The 22217-nt window shown below is 40.4% G+C and overlaps 1 protein-coding gene across 2 annotated transcripts in view; it reads right to left on the reverse strand.

Moving 5' to 3' along the window:
• The window catches only part of siae (sialic acid acetylesterase), a 61611-nt gene that overhangs the window by 27563 nt on the left and 11831 nt on the right, over positions 1-22217 (reverse strand). For both annotated transcript variants that reach the window (XM_063038694.1, XM_063038696.1), the window contains 2 exons: positions 11642-11835; positions 1081-1219 (listed from right to left, as the gene is read on the reverse strand). In XM_063038694.1, the coding sequence (XP_062894764.1) occupies positions 1081-1219; positions 11642-11835 (333 nt within the window). The remainder of the gene's footprint in view (positions 1-1080; positions 1220-11641; positions 11836-22217) is intronic.

The raw sequence follows: 22217 nt of genomic DNA on the forward strand, positions 1-22217 counted from the left end.
AACTATCTTCTTCAGCAGCACAAGGCCAAAGAAAAGTTGGAAAATACACTCAAGGAAAGATTAGTGGATGAGCAGTCACAGATATTTAAGCAGCTACTTCTGAACTCTAATGAAGAGGGATTAAAAAGAAAAGTTGTGCTCAAGGAAAAATCCAAAAATTAAAAAGCATACAGGGTGCTAAAGCTAGTGATAGACCACAAGAATGGGGAATTTTAAGAAACTATCGCCAAGAGATTAAAAAAAGACGGTAGAGATTACAGATGTTGGAATCTGGACGAAGAAATAATCTGCTGGAGGAATTCAGTTGATCAAACAGTGTCATTGGAAGGAAAGTAACTGTTGACACTTCAGGTTGAACGCTTGTATCATGACGGGTGAAGGAACAGCACCAGACTAAAGCCTTCTTCACCATCCTATCTACCGGTGACTCCACTTTCAGGGAAGCATGTACATGAACTCCAAGGATCCTCTGTGTTCTATAATTATTAATGAGACTATTGTTCACCCTTAATACTTGAACCCTACTTTCATAACTATGTCCCACATTATCGTGACTGTTTAGGTGCTGAAAAGCATCTCACGAATGTTCTCTGCCCCTTTCTACTACTTGGTTTCCTGCTTGGATTCCTTCCCTATTCTTTAACAACAAGCCACCCCATGTTATTTATTTATTTTTTATTCCGAGATACAGCGAGGAATAAGCCCTCCTGGCCCTTGAGTCACGCTGCCAGCAACACACTGATTTACCTCTAGCCTAATCGCAGGACAATTTATCATGACCAAATAACCATGACCTCTTTTTTGACCGTGGAGGCAACCGGAGCACCCGGAGGAAATCCAGGCATTCCACGGGGAGGACATACAAACTCCTTACAGCGGACAGCAGGACTGAACTATGCTACCATAGTGGTTAGTGCGGCACTATTACAACCTGGGGCGTCAGAGTTCTTCTATTTAACTTCCAGAAGTTAAATATTTTAATGAAGCAGGAGTACTTTACAAAGTAACTTTCATGCAGTAAGGCAGTTAGAGGTAAGTAGATATACAGGCAACTTCCTGTCCTGGGAAAGCTGCTCTTACCTGCCATGGGAGCTGACCACTGCACTGCGATGCCGGCCAGATCATCGAGTTCGTGATCTGCCATTTTCCATCCTGCTTGGAATAGACGGATATATGGATAATGGGAAGCAAGAGACAGTTCTTCAGATGCATTAATAATCTGAAAGAAACAGTGTTGCAATGACCCATTTTTCAACCTAGCTCAGAACAGAGTTTAAGTGTTTGAGAAAAGTCCACATTAATTCAATTATTCACAGCAGAACCTAAATATTCCCAGTGTCTTCTTGAGGAGGTGGTGGTGAGGCATTTCTGTGGCGTATGCCATCACATTGTGCGTAACACTTAACCAGCTGAGGAGCACTGGCGTCAATAACTCAAGTATGAATAATCAATTTCTTTTGTCAAAGGACATTAGTGAATCGAATCAGCAGCAGATCAGAATAGCAGGGCATCCAGGTCTTCCGGCCTTCATCGATCATGACTGATCTTCTGCATCAGTACTATTTCCATGACCCTCATTTCCTTTCATATGCAGACAGCTGTTTTGAACAAACTCAATGACTAAGAATTCTGCATGAAAATATTCTTAAGTTAAAAGACCAGTCACTTATTCTAAGGCTCCAACACTTGGTCCTAGAGTACTTAGCCATGTGAAATATTCTCCCTGCATCTAGTCTGTCATCCTGAAGGAAGCTGCTAAGTTTCAATAAAATATCCCCACCCTTCCAAACACTGGAAAGTAGATATCCAGTCTACTCAATCTCTCCTTAAAGACCTCGTCAAGTGCATCTATGACCTCAATGAAAGCACCTATCTTATTCTACAACAGTCTGTCCTACCAGTCCTGCAATGTCCAGGGGTTCCCAACCTTTTTTAATGCCATGAACCAATACAATGAGGCAAGGGGCCCATGGACCCTAGGCTGGGAACCCTGCTTTAGACCAACAAGGTACAGAGGAGGGCAGAGTGAGGCGCCAAGAGCAAGAGCTCTAAAGAGCGGAGATCGAGTGGCCATGAGTCCAAAGACTGGAACAATCTGTGACTAGTTTAGAAACTGCACCAAGAGAAATGTGTAGGTAAATGTATAGGCAAGTATAAATGGTTGCGATTGCTGGTTAAATTTTAAACTAAATTTAACAGAATTTTAATTTAATAGTTTTTATTAACATCAAACTAAGTAAATAACCAAAAATACAAGACAGGGGATGTGTTAATGCTACATTATGTAGGGGTCACTGCGGGAGCCTCTGTTATCCAAAGGTTCAAAGTACATTTCTAATTCCTAAGGTTGTCATAGCTGGGGGTGGTAGTGGGGATAAGCTCTCACTATCTGTAAAGTCCTCCAAATGGTGTATGACTCTAACAGCCTCTGACAACCAAGTCCAGCTCCTGGCCTTCACGTGTGGCTTAGCTACTAGGCCTGGCGGAACCCTTTTTACTGACAAGAGCAGGGGCAAAGGCGGACCAGTGCCACCTCAAAACCAGTTGCTTTGGACAGGTGGGGCTCGTCAGCCTTGGAGGGCAGCCCGCCTAGGAGAAGGAAAACTCTGATTTAAAACCTCCGCTGCCTTGCGGCCACACCCACCCATGGGAAAGGCTTTGGGAATAAACCCTGAGGAAGAAATCCAGAGCCGGGGTCCCTAAGGCAGTTTGATGTTGTTTACAACTTCCTCTGGCAACCTCTATGACGACGCTGGTGCCAAGCTGTTCCCACGCTGGCCCTTCCCTTGGACTACATCAGTGACGTGGAGGGGGGAACCTGCTGCATGGTCAGCAGCCGGTTCTTCAAATCTTCCCGCCCAGGCTTGTGCCCTGGAGAGGTCACAGTCCACATCAGGCACAAACCCATGGTCCCCTGGGATCGATGGCTGCCTACTACTATTATCAAAGAACGTATAAATTATACACCTTGAGATTTGTCTGCTTGTAGGCAGACACAAAGCAAGAAATTCAAATAACCCAATCATAGAAAAAAAACAAAAGACACGGCGCAGAGAAAGAGAGAGCAAAAAACACATTGTGCAAACAATGGAAGCAAGCCAACAGCTGTCCAAACCAGAATGAATCCCAGAACCACTCCTGGAACAGCCAGAGTAGGCCCAAGCCAAGCCTCAGTCCCCAGTTTTAACACCAGCAGGGCAGGAATGCATAGCAGCCAGCTCAGTTCACAGCCTCAGAGCCGCAGAGAAAGGAATAAACATTCACAGGGACTGAGTGAAATCACCCGGCCCTCGCCTTCGTACCCGACACTCGGGTTTCCAGTCTGTCTGTGCCAGCGGTTAAATTGTCCAATCACCGAGTAGTGCTATGTTCTAGGACCTGGATCCCAGCGCCCCGATATGCCTGAAGTCGTTCTCGATCTCACCAAGTCGGCTCGGTGCTTTGAGTGATACAACTTCACACCCGAGTTAGGTGGATGGGCATTGAAACTCTTCCATGTCGATTCTTCTCCAAGTTGCCACTGCATTTCCGGTCGCAATATGAACCCTGATTGCTTCCCTGGTGGCTCGAACACATTGCGCCTCATCCCCGAACCAGCCTCGTCTCCCCACTGTCTGCAGCGACTATTCACCACAATTTGCTTCATGAAAAATGTTAAAATTAATTCTTTCCGTCGCTCCTCTTGCCTTATGATTTACCAGTAAGCTGTCGCACATATTCAGTAGTGCCATCTCATTTTGTAAATGATTTGAATGTTAATGTACATGGATCAATTAGCAAGTTTGCTGATGACTTCAGCTCTTTCCTGTTGATAGTGAAGCAGGTTACAATAAATTGCAAAGAGAGATGGGCTGAGGAATGTCAAATGGTTCTCAACTTAACCAAGTGTGTGGTATTGTATTTTGGACAGTCAAACAAGGGTAGGAATTGTACAATGAATGGCAGGACACTGATAAGTGCTGTGGATCAGAGGGACCTGGGAGTACAAGTGTATAGTTCATTGAAAGTGGCCACACAAGTAGACAGGGTGGTGAAGAAGGTGTTTAGCATGCTGGGAGTGTAGCAGAATGAGGGGTGACCTCACAGAAGTTTAGAAAATTGTGAGTGGTACGGATAAAGTGGACAATGATAGTCTTTTCCGAAGGTGGGGAGACCAAAACTAGAGAGCACAAATACATGAAAAGAGAACAGAATTAAAAGAGACCCCAGGGGTAACTTCATGACACAGAACAAACTGCCTGAGCAAGTGGCTGAGGCGGGTAGGATTATACATTTAAGAGGCATTTGGATAAGTGTGTGAAGGGGAGGGCCTTGGATGGGTAAGGTCTGAACATGGGGAACTGGGACTTGCAGGGAGGATGCTGTGTTTGGCACAGATGAGTTGGGCTGAAGAACTTGTTTCTAAACTCTAAATTACAAATGGGAGACTTTCACAAGTGTGATACCAGGAGTCCAAGGGTCGCATGTTCCTGTTAGGATGAAGGGTAAACCTGGAAAATTAAGGAAACTGGCTGACGAGAGATGTTGAGACGTTGGTCAAGAAAAAGGAAGAATTACGGTTGGGTTTAGGAAGTTGGGGATGAGTAAATCCCTTAATGACTATAAAAAGATCAGAAATACACAAGAGAGAAATCAGGAAGGCAAAAGGTAAATGGTATGGATCTGGCAGGCAAGGTTGAGGAAGATCCCTAGATGTTCTATAACCATGTTAAGAGTAAAAAGGATGGCTAGGGATAGAGTAGGTCCCCTTAGAGATCAGCATGTTATGATGTGACCTACAGGGGATGGGTGGGATTTTTAACAAATATTTCTCTCTGGTGTTTACTGAGGAGAAATTTATGATTACTCAAGAAGTAAGGGAAAAATAGAGATGTTTTAGAGAAAATTCTTACTACCGGGAAGGAGGTACAGTATTTGTAGCCTTACAGTACATGAAGTGGATAAATCCCCAGGGCCTAATCAAGTGTATCTTGGACCTTGTGGGAGGCTGGAGAGGAAATTGCAGGGGCTCATTCTGAAATTTGTTTCATTGTCAGTTCCCGAAGACTGAAAGATGGGTAATGTTGTTTCATTGTTTAAAGGTAGCAAAGAGAAGCCAGTGAACTACAAGCTGTTCAGCCTGATACCAGTGATGGGGAAGTTATTTATTTAGCGATACAGTGTTGAGTAGAACTTTCCGGGTCACCCAAACACTGGGGCCAGCCAACCAGATCACAGCTGTTCCTTTTGCAAGCCTGCTATTCTTCCTAATAAACAGCTTCTCTCAAATTTAGCAGATCATTAGCAGAAGCTCATTGTGTCCACATTCAACTGCTCTGATTAAGTTATCCCAGAGCAAGAACCAATTCATCAAACAGTTCACAAAATGGCAGCAGCAAGGGCAGTCTCACAAAATGGGCACCTCCATTCCTGCCAGCACAATTACTGATAAATTCTGAAGATTAGAGTTATGCAGCACATAAATAAATCTTTCAGCCCTTTGTGCCCATGCCAATAATCAAGTACCAGTCAATACTCATCCCATTTACCAGCAGTCTGTAGTCGTCTAGGTGTGGAGCAACAAAAGGTGGGCAAGCTCCTAATATTTTTCATTTGTATTTACTGTGGAGAGAAACGTGGAAGTGCTTTATACTTACACCCCCACCCCATCCCAACTTACATACGTGTCCTCTGGTATTAGGCATTTTGACTCTGGGAAAAAGATACCGCTGTCTGTCTATCTATGATAATCTTATACAGTACTGCGCAAAAGTCTTAGGCACTCCAGATTTTTATATACATTTTGTTTCAGATGTTTATATTTTGCCTTCTGCATTAGTGTGTCAATAGAAAAGAGCAAATCTTAGATTTCCAAGCATTCATTTTCCAAAAAAATTAATTGTTACAGAGAAAAATATGTATTTTGTTAAATAAATTTATCATTTATCAAATAAAAACTTGACGACTTTGTAGGTCTCTAGCCCAGTGCGTGATTAAACAAAGATAACAAACAGGTGCTCATGATCAATGACATAATGGGTTGAATGAACTAAACTGATTAACTGAAACAGAAATGGGTGTGGAAGGAATCAAACCGAGTGAAGTACAATCAAACTAAAAGGTGAGGGTTTGACAGATATGACAGTTAACCTTCAAATCATCAATTATTATACCACAGCAAGAGTGAGCATAGCAACAACACACAAGGTGGTTAGCCTGCGTAAGCAAGGTCTCTCTCAAGCAGAAATGTTATGGCAGACAGGAGTTACAAGATCTGCTGTCCAAGCTCTTCTGAAGAAGCACAAAGAAATGGGCAAGGTTTATTTAGGCCCAGAAATGTAGTGGTCAGCCATAGAAACTGAGTGCAGGAGAGAAGAGATATACCAAACTGACATCCCTTCCAAGTCAGAAGAAGTCCAGCAAAGCTATCAGATCTGAAATCTCGGAAACCACTGAAACCCAGATACACCCCTCTACAGTCCAGAGAAGTTTTGTCTTCATGGAAGAGTTGCTGCCAAAAAGCCATTTCTTTTAAGTGGAAACAAAGCCAGGAGACCTAACCACACACAAAAACACGAGGACTGGGGTGCTGAGTAAAGGCAGCAAGTGTTTTATGGGTAGAACTGAGTCATAAGAAAGGTATGACCACATTACTGGGATTAATGACCACATTAATAGCACATCAGTCCGCAGGATTCAGAGGAGCAAATTTGTAGGGAGATTGCAGACTGTTGCAAGAAACATAAGGTTGTGTCATAGAACACAACAGCACAGAACCAGGCCCTTCGGCCCATCTAGTTCATGCCCAACTATGATTCTGCCTCGTCCCATCAACCTGGAGCTGGAGCATAGCCCTCTATACCCCTCCCATCATGTACCTATCCAAATTTCTCTTAAATGTTGAAATCGAACCCGCATCCACCACGCGCTGGTAGCTCGTTCCACACTTTCACCAGCCGCTGAGTGAAGATTCCCCCCCCTCATGTTCCCCTTAAACATTTCACCTTTCATCCTTAACCCATGACCTCTAGTTGTAGTCTCACCCAACCTCAGTGGGAAAAGCCTACTTGCATTGACCCTATCTATACCCTCAGAATTCTTGTATACCTCCATCAAATCTCCCCTCAATCTTCTATGTTCTCGGGAATAAATTCCTAACCTACTCAACCTTTCCCTATAACTAATGTCCCCAAGTCCTGGCAACCTCCTTGTAAATTTTCTCTACACTTTTTCAATCTTATTTATGTTTTTCCTGCAGGTAGGTGACCAAATCTGCACACAATACTCCAAATTTGGCTTCACCAACATCTTATGCAATTTCAACATAAAATCCCATCTCCTGTACTCAAGGCATTGATTTATGAAGGCCAAAGTGCCAAAAGCCTTCTTTATGACCCTATCTACCTGTGACACCATTTTCAAGGAATCATGGATCTGTATTTCCAGATCCCTCTATTCTACCGCACTCCTTAGTACCCTACCACTCCCTGTGTAAGTCTTACTAGCATTTGTCCATACATAGCACAACACCCTCATACTTGTCTGCATTAAATTCCATCTCTTATTTTTTAGCCTACTTTTCCAGCTGGTCCAGATCCTATTGCAAGTCATGATAGTCTTCCTCACTGTTTACTACACCGCCAATCTTGGTGTCATCCACAAATTTGCTAATCCAGTTAACCACATTATCATCCAGATCATTAATATAGATGACAAACAACAGGCCAGTGACTAATCCAATTTACTACCTGATCTTGAATGCCAAGCAACTGAACCTCCCTGACCAACCTCCTATGCAGACCATGCCTTGCTACAGTCCATGTAGACAACATCTACATCCTTGCCTTCGTCAACATTCTTGGTAACATCCTCGAAAAACTCCAAGATTTGTTAGGCATGACCTATCATGCAAAAAAGCCATACAGACAATCCTTAATCAGTCCCTCTCTATCCAAATACTACATCAGTGCTCCTAAGATACCTCCATTTACTGTGTCCTACCAAAATTTTACTGCTCAAAGTGCATTACCTCACATTTCTCTGAATTAAGTTCCATCTACCATTCCTCTGCCCAATGCTCCAACTGATCTATGTCCCTCTCATTTGCTTTTACACTGTCTTTGAATTCTCTTGTGAGCCACAGTTGCCTCATCCTTCCTTGATAATCGTGATTTTAACTTTCCACAGACTGACTGGGACTCCTATGCTGTAAAAGGACTAGATGGGAAAGAGTTTGTCAAATGTGTTCAGGAAAGTTTCCTTAATCAGTACGTAGAAGTCTCAACAAGACAGTATGTGATACTTGGTCTCCTATTAGAGAATGAGACAGAACAGGTGACAGAAGTTTGTGTTGGAGAATACTATGCATCTAGTGATCATAATGCCATTAGTTTCAAGGTAATATGGAAAAGGATAGGTGAAGTTTTCAGAGTACAGGGTTTGTATGTTCCTGTCAGAATAAAAGGCAAGGATAACAAGTCCTAATTTGCCTCAAGACGGCAGACCCTGTAATCTGCAAAGGATCCATGACCTTGCTGCTGTTTTGCCTCACTTCTATGGGCTCTGTGTCCATCTCCCAAGTAAATACAGCTTTCCACAGATATTGAGGTCCTAGTTAAGAAAAAGAAGGCGATTCCTAGCAGGTATAGGCAGGCAGGAACAAATGAGGTACTCGAGGAGTACAAGAATTGCAAGAGAAGACTTAAGGAGGAAATCAGGAGGGATAAAAGAAGCCATGAGTTTGCCCTAGCAGACAAGGTGAAGGAGCTTCTACAGATATGTTAAGTGCAAAAGGATAGCAAGGGACAAAATTGGTCCTCTGCAAAATCAGAGAGGTTATCTATGCGTGGAGTCGGAAGAGATGGGGGAGATTTTAAACTAATATTTTGCATCTGTATTTACTTGGGAGATGGACACAGAGCCCATAGAAGTGAGGCAAAACAGCAGGAAGGTCATGGATCCTTTGCAGATTACAGGGTCTGCCGTCTTGAGGCAAATTAGGGTGGACAAATCCCCAGGGCCGGACAAGATGTACTCTCGGACCCTGTGCAGACATCGCAGTTGCTCTAGTTTACAACATTCTCAGCCAGAGGATTGGAGGATAACTAATGTTGTCCTGTTGTTTAAAAAAAGCTAAGAATAAGTCAGGAAGTCACAGGCTGGTGAGTTTGACATTAGTAGTGGGAAAGTTATTAGAAGGTATTATAAGGGACCAGATGTGTTAGTATTTGGATAGAAAGGGAATGATTAGGAATAGTCAACACGGCTTTGTCCATGGTAGGTCATATCTAACCAATCTTACAGTTTTTCCAGGAAGTTACCAGGAAAATTGATGAAGACAAGGCAGTGGATATAAACTTTAGTAAGGCCTCTGACAAGTCCCGCATGGAAGATTGGTGAAGAAGGTTTAGTTACTTGGCATTCAGGATGAGGCAGTAAATCGGATTAGACATTGGCTTTGCGGGAGAAGCCAGAGAGTATTAGTAGATGTCTGAATGGAGGCCTGTGACGAGTGGTGTGCTGCAGGGGTCAGTGCTGGGTCCATTGTTGTATGCATTTTATATCACTGATATGGATGATAATGTGGTTAACTGGATCAGCAAATTTGCGGATAACACCAGGATTCAGAGTTTAGTGGACAGCGAAGAAGACTATAAAAGCTTGACAGAGTAGGTCTTACATGGTGAGCGGTAGGACACTCACTGTGGTCAGACAAAGGGATCTGGAAATATAGATCCATAATTTCTTCAAAGTGGCATCACAGGTAGATAGGGTTGTAAAGAAAGCTTTAGGCACATTCGCCTTCATAAATCAATTTACTGAGTACAGGAGATGGGATGTTATGTTAAAATTGTACGAGACGTTGGTGAAGCCTAATTTGGAGTATTGTGTGGAGTTTTGGTCACCTACCTACAGGAAAGATGTAAATAAGGTTGAAAGAATACAGAGAAAATTTGCAAGTATGTTGCTGGGACTGGAGGACCCGAGTTATAAGGAAAGATTAATAGGTCAGGACTTAATTCTTTGGAACGTAGAAGATTTGGGGGAGATTTGATAGAGGTATACAAAACTATGAGTGGTATAGAAAGGGTAAATGCAAGCAGGCTTTTTCAACTGAGGTTGGGTGAGTCTACAACTGAAGGTCATGAGCTAAGGATGAAAGGTGAAATGTTTAAGGGGAACATGAGGGGGAGCTTCTCACTCAGAGGGTGGTGGGAGTGTGGAATGAGCTGCTAGCGCAAGTGATGGATACAGGTTCAATTTAAACATTTAAGAGAAATTTGGATAGGTACATGAATGGGAGGGGTAGAAGGACTATGATCCAAGTGCAGATTGATGGGACTTGGCGGACTCATGGTTCTGCATAGACTAGATGGGCCGAAGGATCTGTTTCTGTGCTGTAATGTTCTATGAAATGTTCTCCCAAAGAAAGGTCAGTCACCTAGTCAGGATCACGTCTCAACATCAGGTCCAGTATGATCCTCTCCTCTTATTGGACTATCCACACACTCATTTAAGAAACACTCTTGAATACATCTGACAAATTCCCTAAGAACATAAGACATTGGAGAAGAATTTGGTCGCTTAGCCTATCAAGTCTGCTCTGCCATTTGATCACGGCTGATTTAATGTTCCTCTCCACTCCATTCTCCTGCCTTCTCCCCATATTCTTTGACGCCGTTACCAATCAAGAACGTACTCAATATCATCACCTCCACAGTCATCTGTGGAAACTAATTCCTCAGATTCACCAACCTCTGGCTATAGAAATTCCTCCTCATCTCTGTTCTAGCAGGACATCCTGCAATTGTGAGGCCATACTCTCTGTTCCTAGGCTCTTCCACTATTGAAAACATCCTCTGCACGTCCACTATCTGGGCATTTCAATATTCGATAGGTTTCAATAATTCCCCTGGCCCCGTTCTTCTGAACTTTAGCGAGTACAGACCCAGAGTCATCAAAAGTTCATCATATGTTAAACTTGTCATTCTCTGAACCTCCTATGGACTGTCTAATGCCAGAACATCCTTTCTTTGATTTTACCCCATCAAACCTCTTGCACTAAAGAGGTCCCAGCCTATTTTGAGGAAATTGAAGTCACCCATTGACAACAACCCTATGGGTTTTTACACCCGTCCCTAATATGCCTGCATATTTGTCCACAATGTTACACTGGCTTTTGTAGTTCTGTGGTATAGTCCCGTGACAGTGATTGAACCTTTTCTATTTTTGAGTTCTACCCATATAGACTGTGTAGATGAGCCTTCCATTGAGTCCCACTGAGAGCAGCTGTGACATTGCCCTGATTTATAGTACAATTCCCCCCCTTTTATCTCCTTCTCTATCTTTTCAAAAACATTGAAAGTCTGGAACATTAAACATCCAGTCCTGTCCCTCTCTCAACCAAGTCTCTATAAAGCCACAATATCATGTTCTAAATTCATCTCCCCTTACCCTCAATAATCCCAACGTTAAAATAAACAACCTTTCTATTGCTCCTGCTTGTTCTTCAATACAGATTTACCGGTCAGGACATCTACCTTCTTCTCAATCCCTCCCTGTTTCTGACACAGTGTTTTGGTTCCCATCCCCTGCCAAGTTCTAGTTTTAAACTATGTTTAAATTGTTTGTCATAGAACTCATAAAGCACCAGGAACATTACCTGTAACACTGTCATCTCCATATTGCTTTGCCCGCCACACAGCCAGACATCTCCAAAATACACATCTTCTAGAATAATCTTGTCCGTAGCCTCAGAGATCCTCTGTTCTGCAATAACCGAAAACGGGCCACCTGGACGAAAAGGATCGAGCAGAACTTTCCAGACACCAGCATTACCACCACCAGGAGATACAACTGAAAATGAAAGCAGAAATATTACTGAAAAGCCCACGGGAGTGTAGTGGGAGCTGTGCATTCATGGCATAATAGGCACCACAAAGCCTCCTCCCCTCATTCAGAGCCCAACACAAGTATTATACCATATTTAATACCTTCCTTTCTTTTTCAATCTTTTTATTAGTTTCATAAAATATAAACATAACATAATAATAGTACAAAGTTATTGGGAATACACTGTTATACTTAACATGAGTAATTATAGAACCAAATAGTACTCAATTGACAAAACTCCCAATCATATAGGATACCAATGAATAATGCAGAACAAAAAAAAAATCTGGACAAAAATCATGAAAAAAGAAAAAAAATTTTTAAAAAACCCTCAAAAAAAAACTATTCTAAACAGAATTAATCAACTAAACTAAAAAAAGACCTGGGCTGTTTTAACATCGTAAAAAATGGGAGAAAAGAAAACCTTAGTGTCAACGACTCCGTTCCTCACAACCAACATTACAGAGAAGTAAAATAAGTTTGAAAATGGTCAAATTACATCATATGAAAATGCTGAATAAATGGCCTCCAAGTTTTTTCAAATTTAATTTCATAAACCACACCACACTGATAATTTTTTCCAAATTTAAACACAACATAGTTTGTGAAAACCAGTGAAATATAGTAGGAGGGTTAATCTCTTTCCAATTCAGCAAAATGGATCTTCTAGCCATTAAAGTAAGAAATGTAATCATCCGACGAGCTGAAGAGGTTAAATGATTTGATTCTATCATTGGTAACCCAAAAATAGCAGTAATTGGGTGAGGTTGTAAGTCTATATTCAAAACCGTTGAAATAATATCAAAGATATCTTTCCAATATTTTTCCAACAAAGGACATGACCAAAACATGTGAGTCAAAGAAGCTATCTCGGAATGACATCTATCACATATTGGATTAATATGAGTAATAACGAGATAATTTACCTTTGGACATATGAGCCCTGTGCACTACTTTAAACTGTATCAACACATGTTTAGCACATATAGAGGATGAATTACCTAATGAAGAATTTGGTCCCATTTTTCAATCGATATAATAATCTTAAGTTCTCTTTCCCAATCAGTTTTAATTTTTTTTAGATACATCAGGACATAAATTCATAATTATATCATAAATAATTGCTACAACGCTTTTCTGAGAGAGATTTAGATCTAAAATTTTTTCCAAAATATCCATTGGCTATAAGTGTGGAAAATTAAGAGAAACAGTAATTAAAGAGTTTCTAACCTGTAGGTATCTAAAAGAGTGAGATCTGGGTAAATTATATTTATTAGAAAGTTGATCAAAAGACATAAAACAATTATCCAAAAATAAATCACGAAATCGTACTATACCTTTGATCCATAGTGGAAGGTTGAAAACGGAAATTAGATATAATAGGACTTGCTAAAACAAATTGATTCAACCCAAAAAATTTTCGGAATTGAAACCATATACGTAAAGTATGCTTAACTATTTGATTATTCATTTGTTTATACAGTTTAGAAAAAATGAAAGGAAGTGAAGTTCCTAAAACCGAACCCAAAGAAAGCCCTTGTAATGAATTACATTCAAGATTTACCCAATGTGGACTTGAAGTTGCATCCAAATCTTGTAACCAAAATTTTAAGTATCGAATATTAATTGCCCAATAATAAGATCTAAAATTCGGGAGCACTAACCCCACCCCCCCTTTTTTAGATTTCTGTAAATATCTTTTACCTAGCCTAGGATTTTTGTTCTGCCATATATATGAGGAAATTTTTTGAGTCAACATTATCAAAAAAAGATTTTGGAATAAAAATTGGAACCCATTGAAATACATATAAAAATTTAGGCAAAATAATCATCTTAATAGCATTAATCCGACCAATCAAAGACCAAGATATTGGTGACCATTTAGTAAACAAAAGTTTAATCTGATCAATTAAAGGTAAAAAAATTAGCTTTAAATAAATCTTTATACTTTTTCGTAATTATAATCCCTAAATATATAACCAAGTCAGTAACCAATTTAAATGGTAAACATCCATAAATAGGTACCTGCTTATTTAGGGGAAATAATTCACACTTATTAAGGTTTAATTTATAGCCAGAAAAATTACTAAATTGAGTCAACAAAGTTAGAATAATAGGAATTGACTTCTCTGGATTAGAGATATATAGTAACAAATCATCTGATAATTTATGTATTTCATTTCTGTGGGTAATACCAAAAATATTGGGCAAGTCACAGATAGCAATTGCTAAAGGTTCAAGAGCAATATTAAATAGTAAAGGACTAAGAGGGCATCCTTGCCTAGCACCACGAAATAGACGAAAAAAGGGAGATCTTTGATTATTACTGCAAACCAAAGCTACTGGGGTATGATATAACAATTTAATCCAAGATATAAATATCAAACTAAAATTAAATTTCTCGAGCACACTAAATAAATAAGGCCTTTCAACTCTGTGAAAGGCTTTCTCAGCATCTAATGAGATAATACATTCCGGAATATTAAATGAAGGGGTATAAACAATATTCATTAACCTTCTAATATTAAAAGATGAATAACGGTTTTTAATAAATCCAGTTTGGTCCATAGATATAATTTGAGGTAATACCTTCTCTAACCTAGTTGCTAAAATTTTTGAATCTACATTCAAAAGAGATATCGGTCTATATGATGCGCAATCAGTAGGATCTTTATTCTTTTTAAGAATTAAGGAAATAGAGGCTTCATAAAACGATTGTGGTAATTTACCTAAACTGATCGCTTCTTTGAATATTCTAGACAACCACGGAGAGAGAATAGAGGAAAAGGATTTTAAAAATTCCACTGTAAACCCGTCCGGACCAGGTGCTTTACCAGAATTCATTGATGAGATTGCAGTTGTTATTTCTTCCTCTGTAATAGGAGTTTCTAATGATAAGCAGTCTTCGGGTGATAATTTCGGAAAATTCAGTTCACTTAAAAAATCATGCATGATATTAAAATCATGAGGAAAATCAGAGTGACATAAAGAGGTATTAAATTCTTGAAAGGTTTTGTTTATCTCGTCATGATCAACTGTCAAAGTATCATCGTGGTTACGAATCTTAGTAATTTGACGTTTAACCAAAGCAAATTTCAGTTGATTAGCCAATAGTTTACTCGGTTTATCACTATGAATATAAAATTCACTTTTAGTTCTCATTAGTTGATTTTCAATCGAGGATGTTAATAGTAAACTATGTTCCATTTGAAGTTCAACTCTCTGTTTATACAGCTCCTTACTAGGAGCAATAGCGTATTTTTTTTTATCAATTTCTTTAATTTTATCAACCAACGAGTATTTCATTCTTAGTACATTTTTTCAAACCAGCCGAATAGGAAGTAATCTGACCACGGATATGAGCTTTAAAAGCATCCCATACAGTTCCATTGGAAACTTCTTCCGTAGTATTAGTTGAAAAAAAGAAATCAATCTGTCCCTTCATAAACTTAACAAAGTCCAAGTCTTGAAGCAAAATAGGGTTAAATCGCCAATTGTCTATTAGTAGAAGAAGTATCCATTAACTTGATAGAAAGTTTCTTTGGAGCATGATCTGAAATGGCGATAATGTTGTAATTACAATCAATTACAGATGGGATTAATCGAGAGTCAATAAAAAAATAGTCAATTCGAGAATAAGAATGATAAACATGTGAAAAGAATGAGAATTCTTTGTCCTTTGGGTATAGAAATCTCCAAATTTCTGAAATCCCAGAATCAATCATAAAAGAGTTAATAAGAGTAGCCAACTTATTCGGTAAAGCCGGACTACCTATGGATCTGTCCAATATGGGATTTAAACATAAATTAAAGTCACCGCCCATTATCAACATATACTCATTTAAGTTAGGAAAGGAAGTGATTATGTGCTTAAAAAATTCAGGATAATCACATTTGGAGCATAAACATTAACCATAACAACCTTTTTATTAAAAAGTAACCCAGTAATTAGCAGAAATCTACCATTAGGATCTGAGATAATGTCTTGATGGGTAAACATAATTGAGGGATCTATAAAAATTGAAACGCCTTTAACTTTGGCTTGGGAGTTCGAGTGGTATTGTTCTTCCTTTCAGAACTTAAAGAAGTGTTGATTATCCTCTTTCCTTACATGAGTTTCTTGTACAAAAATAATATGAGATTCAGTCTTTGGAATACTTTGAAAATCGTTTTCCATTTTATTGGATGGTTTAAGCCATTTGTATTCCAAGAGACAAAATTAATAATGTGAGCCATAATTTAGCATTAACCCTTTGGTGTGTAAATGGTTAATCATAATGTGAACTCATGAAATCAGAAAAGGGATACATGATCAGAGAGGAACCGGAAATCCCAACACTCCAGACATCTTTGTAGTACTAAATCAGCCCAATAGAAAAAATTAATAAAGAAAAAAACTCCCCCACCCTCCATCCCTAAGAACCTCGAACTAAGCCAGAGAAGGCTGAAGAAAGAATTAGCTAATACTAAATCTAACCCCATTTATGCAGGAGGCAACTCCAAAGATATATGTTATATAGATGACCCCCCGAAAACCGATATAGAAAAATTAAACACTACACTACAATAATCTACATAGTATAATTTCTAAAGTACATAAATAAGAAAAAGTTAGTATCAGTATGTATGATTACCTAATTATAAATGAAAATGAATAAAATATCACTTCCAACAAAAGAAGGGGGATTATGGGAAGAAGAAACGTAAGAACATGGCATGCACAAAAAGAACAAAGGAGATTATGCAAAAAGAAAAACAAACCGCCATTTTAATTATACAAAAGCAAAAATAAAGAACATATAACTAAAATTGATCGTCAGATCAAATCGTTAGTGATAATATCGGAAATCAAATAGTTAAAAAAAATTAACTAAGGAAAAGTAACATTATTCGCGAGAAAAGACTTTTTTAGATAAGTTGTAAAATAATATCTATAGTACTAAGCACAAAACAAAAATCTTGAGCTTATAAAAAACCTTCATCGTACGGTAATAGAAAGTTTGTTATTTTTTTTAAAACACCAGAAAAAAAGCTGATACTGAGAGCACAGAACATTAATTAAAGGGCGGTGTCCATATCAGATGAGTAGTTGTCATCCAAAAAGCTTTGAGCAGCGGTTGTGGAATGGAAGATACGACGAGATCCATCAGGAAGAGAAGTTCTTAGGCGTGCAGGGTACAATAATGCTGGTTTGAGATTTTTTTGATAACATTCCGACATCAGAGGTTTAAAAGTCAATTGCTCTTTCATCACTTCAGGACTGTAATCTTGAACTATTCTGAAGGAATGCTGACAATAATTGATCATCCCTTGCCGACGAGCAGTCTGGAGAAGCTGTTCTTTAACATTAATGTAATGGAAACGAAGAATAATTGGTCTCGGTTTTGATTCGGCAGATGCCGGCTTTGGCCACAATATACGATGGGTGCGGTCAAGCAATGGAGGCTCATTTGGAAATACTGAGCTGAACGTATCCTTTAAAAGTTGAGCAAAGAATATTGAAGGGTCTCCATCCTCAACATCCTCGGGTAGACCAATTATACGTAAGTTCTGTCTTCTCGATCGATTTTCAAGATCGATGACTTTGGATTTAAAATGTTGCAGTTGTTTAATGGTCGAAGCTAAATTCTGCTCCAAGTTCTCCACTTATGAATCCGTCTTCTGAGATTTAATATCCAGTTCAGAGATTTTACTTCGATGTTCTTGAACTTCACAATCCAGGGATTTCAGAGTTTCCGTGATTGATTTTAAGTCTTCATTAACACTTTGACATTGTTGTTCAAGTTTATCAGATAAACTTTCAGATAGATTTTGACGTTGTTCCTCGAATTTTTCCTCTAAAAACTTCAAAGAGTCACCTTTTCTTTTTCCTCTGCTCCCGTCGGAATCTTTCCCGTCTTTGGCTTTGGATTTTGTACTAATTTCTTTAGATTCCAGAGTTGCAGTTCAAGAAAAAATCAATAGGATAAAATAAATTTTCTGGTGTAGGTAAAAATTGGTTAAGTAAGGGAGATCATAGGTTAGAAAAAAGGTAACGGGAATGGAGCGAAGCCAGAAGCCAGAAGCGACCTCACTCCATGAGCGCTCCCTGCAGAATTGGATAATACCTTCCAAGTAAGTTACAGAGTCAGACAACAAGAAAACAGGCCCTTTGGCCCAACTCATCCATGCTAACCACAGTGCCCACCCAACAAGTCCCATTTGCCCACATTTGACCTATATCCCTCTGAACTGCTTTTATTCATGTACTCATCCAAACGTTGTTTAAACGTAGTCATACAGCAATAAACAGTCCATCCAGTCCATGCAAACCTGATCTCCGGCCCACCTGGACCGCTCATCCATATGCCCAAACAAACCTCTTGAATGTTACAATTGATCCCGCATCTACCATTTCAGCTAGCAGCTCAGTTCACACTCACACCATGGAGTGAAAACAAAATCACATCAAATTTCCATAGAATATTTCACCTTTCACCCTAAACCTATGAGTTCCAGTTTTAGTCTCACCCAACGTGAGGGCAAACAGGCTGCATGCATTCACCCTATGTGCTTATTTTCTCTGGCAGATTGTCCTATACAGGTTTCCCCCGCCATCCGAAGGTAGAGCGTTCCTATGAAACGGTTCGTAAGCCGAAATGTCGTAAAGCGAAGAAGCAATTACCATTTATTTATATGGGGAAATTTTGTGAGCGTTCGCAGACCCAAAAATAACCTACCAAATCATGCCAAATAACACATAAAACCTAAAATAACAGTAATATATAGTAAAAGCAGGAATGATATCATAAATACACAGCCTATACTTTTCCACAATCATTGCCGGCACAAATCTCTGTAGCGAAAATCTCACGCAAGCGCTGTTGGCAAAAACACAACGCAAGCGCTCTCCAGTAACCTTTAAGCTATGAAGCTGCCAAATCATACCAAATAACACGTAAAAATACACAGCCGAAATAAAGTAGAAATAATGTATGTACAGTGTAGTATCTCTTACCGGAATTGGTTCCGCACCGAGCACACTGATGATGGTGTGTTAGACTGAGTCGTCGCAGGCTGGGTGGTGCAGTGGCCCCCACCCTCCGGGCCACCAACTGATACATTGCCGCGAAGCACGCAGGGGTCCAGCGGTAGCCGGGACGCACCCAGCACATCTTAAAGCCGAAATAAACATGCTAATTAATTGCGTGTGGGGTGGGACCTAATTAATTAGCATGCTTATTTTGGCTTTTTTCTTAAAGATGTGCTGTGTGCCTCCCGGCTACTGCTGCATTCTCCACGAATCTGTACAGTATCTGTCCGGGCCCGGGTGTTGGGGTGGTGGGACACGGGGGTGTCATCTCATCGTCGATCAGGGCAGGCAGCTCATCTTCTCTTATGACTACCCACCTCGATGTCGAAGGTCAGGGTTCGTTGTCTGCTGTGGTTGATGTGGAAGGCTTGCTTGACTGCTGAGCCTCGCGCATTTTTCTATCATACAGTTCTTTGTAAGGACTCAAAGAATCTTGCAAATATCCCCTAAACCTACGTACCCTTTCAAAATTAAAGTCGTACTTTATCACTACTCATTCGGTTTCGATTGTTATCTTTTCCTCTTCCAAATGCATCAGCTCTTCATCTGTCAGTTCTTGGTCATGGGATACCAAAACCTCATCAACATCATCTTCGTCAGCTTCCACAAGCCAAACTCATTTTGTCCTTGCTTCGTTCACAACGATCGAAACGCTTAATTATGTCTCGTTTTACGCTAAGTGTAACACCCTTACGAGCTCTTTCAGGCTTTTCCGATACCATAGAACTCATCTTGCAAACGACTGCTCACAGGCACCTGATTAAGCAATGCTGGCGAGAATGCCGTTCCGAATCCGGGGGAGAGCGGCTGCTCGGGGCGCACGCTGCTTTTTTTCGCGCGCTGTATTTTTTATCGCGCGCTGAATTTTTTTCGTAACAGTGAAAACAGCTTCTGAAAGCGCAAACAGGGTACTAATGTAGGTCTTTTGTAACAGTGAGGTTTCGTAAAGCGAACGTTCGAAAAGCAGGGGACACCTGTATATGAAGAAGGTGTCCTTTTTGAATCTTACATCTGAAACCTATACTCTCAAATTTTTAGTTCCTCATCCCTGGGATAAATAATATGTACATTCACCCTATCCATATCCCTCATGACTTTATACACCTTCGTAAGGTCACCCTCAACCTCCTATGTTCCAAGGAATGAAGTCCTAGACTGTCCAACGTCTTCCTATAACTCAGGCTCTTGAATCCTCATAAATCCCTGCACTCTTCTCAGTTGAGTAATGTCTTTCGTTTAAGTGGTGACCAAAACTGCACACAGTACTCTAATTCTGCCTCACCAACATCTTGTACAACTGCAACGTAACATGCCAAAGCCTCTACTCAATGTCCTGACTGAGGGCCAGCATGCTAAATGCCTTTTCACCACCCTGCCTACTTCTGACACTACTTTCAGTGAACAAGTTCTATTGTCCCTCTATTCTACAACACCCCCTAGGACCCGTTCATTCACCGTATAAATCCTACCATAGTCTGACTTCCCAAACTGCAACACTTCACACCTTCGAATTGAAACCCATTTGCCAGTCCTCAGCCCACATACCCAGCTGATCAAGATTCCCCTGTAATTTTTAATAACCTTCTTCACTGTCTACCACACCAGCTACTTTTTGTAACATCTGCAAATTTACTAGCCTTGCCCTATATATGTACTTCCAAATAGTTTACAGAAATAATTCGACTTCCTAAAGGGCAACACTTTGCACTTATCAGAATCTGCCTCCTCCTCTTGCAGCCAAATAACCATTATCCTCTGAAAAACATATCCCTCAGAACTCCTTCAAGTCACCCTTCCCAGCTTAAACCTGTGCCCGCTGGCTTTAGACACCCCTGCCCTGAAGAAAAAGACTAATTATCGATCCTATCTATGCCCCTCATAATATTATAAACCTCTGCAAGGTCAGCCCTTGGTTCTCCTACATTTCAGTGAGAATAAACCCAGCCCATCCAATCTCTCAGAGTCAGAATCAGGTATATTATCGCTGTCTTATGGCATGAAGTTTGTTGTTTTACAGCAGCAGTGCAGTGCAAAGACATAAAATTACAAAATCAGTAGAGCAAACAAAAAGAGTAATGAGTTCATGGGTTTATGGACTTGCCAAAAAACTGATGGTGGAGGGGAAGAAGCTTTTGCCGAATCACTGAGTGTTACGGCTCCTGTACCCTGGTGGTAGTAATGAGAAGAGTGCATGTCTTTAATGATGGAAGCCACCTTGTTGAAGCACCGCCTTTAAAAGATGTCCTCATTGATGGGGAGAGTTGCCCTTGTTCACAACCCTCTGCAGCCACTTTCGATCTTGTGCATTGCAGCCACTGCACCAGGCTGAGGTGCAATGCTTTCCACCTTACATCGACTGAAATTTGCAAGAGTCTTTGGTGGCGTACAAAATCTTCACAAGGTCCTTGAGCCACTGGTGTGCCTTCTTCATGATTGCATCGTTGTGTTGGATCCAGGATAGATCCTCCAAGATGCTGACACCTAGGAACTTAAAACTACTCACCCTGTCAACCAGCCAATCTATCTCACTCCTGTATGCCTCCTCATCACCATCTGAGATTTTACCAACAATAGTGGTGTCAACTGCAAATTTATAGATGGCACTTGAGCTTGCCACATAGTCATGAATGTATAGAGAGTACAACAGTAGGCTAAGCACACATCTTTGAGGTGTGTCTGTGTTGAGAGTCAGCAAGGAGATATTATTACTAATTAGCACCGACTGTAGTCTCCCAATAAGGAAGTGGAGGAGGGAGGTATGCAGGCCCAGGGTTTGAAGCTTGTTGATTAGCACGGAGGAGCCGATGGTGTTGTACATCAAACTGTAATCGATAAACAGCAATCTGACATGCTTTACTGTTGTCTACAAAGCTGAGTAGAGAGCTAGTGAGATTGCATACACCATAGACTTGTTGTGGTAGAAGGTGAATTGCATGGGTCCAGGTCCTTTATCAGACAGAAGTTAATTCCAGCCATAAGCAGCCTTTTGAAACACTTCATTAAGGCAGATGTAGGTGCAACTGGATAATAGTCATTGAGGCAATGACTACAAAGACCATAAGACATAGGAGCAGAATTGGGCCATTCGGCCTATCAAGTCTGCTCCACTATTTCATCATGGCTGATCCATTTCCCTCTCAAGCCCAGACATCCCACCTCTCCTGGAAGTTCCGGGAGTCTCCCGCATATCGATAGTGGCTCCCTGACGCCCGGAAATTATATACAATTTTTTTGAGAGGGAGAGGGAGAGGGAGAGCGAGCATCCCGATTGGTC

Source organism: Mobula hypostoma, chromosome X2, assembly GCF_963921235.1.
Source record: "Mobula hypostoma chromosome X2, sMobHyp1.1, whole genome shotgun sequence".
NCBI lineage: Eukaryota > Metazoa > Chordata > Chondrichthyes > Myliobatiformes > Myliobatidae > Mobula > Mobula hypostoma.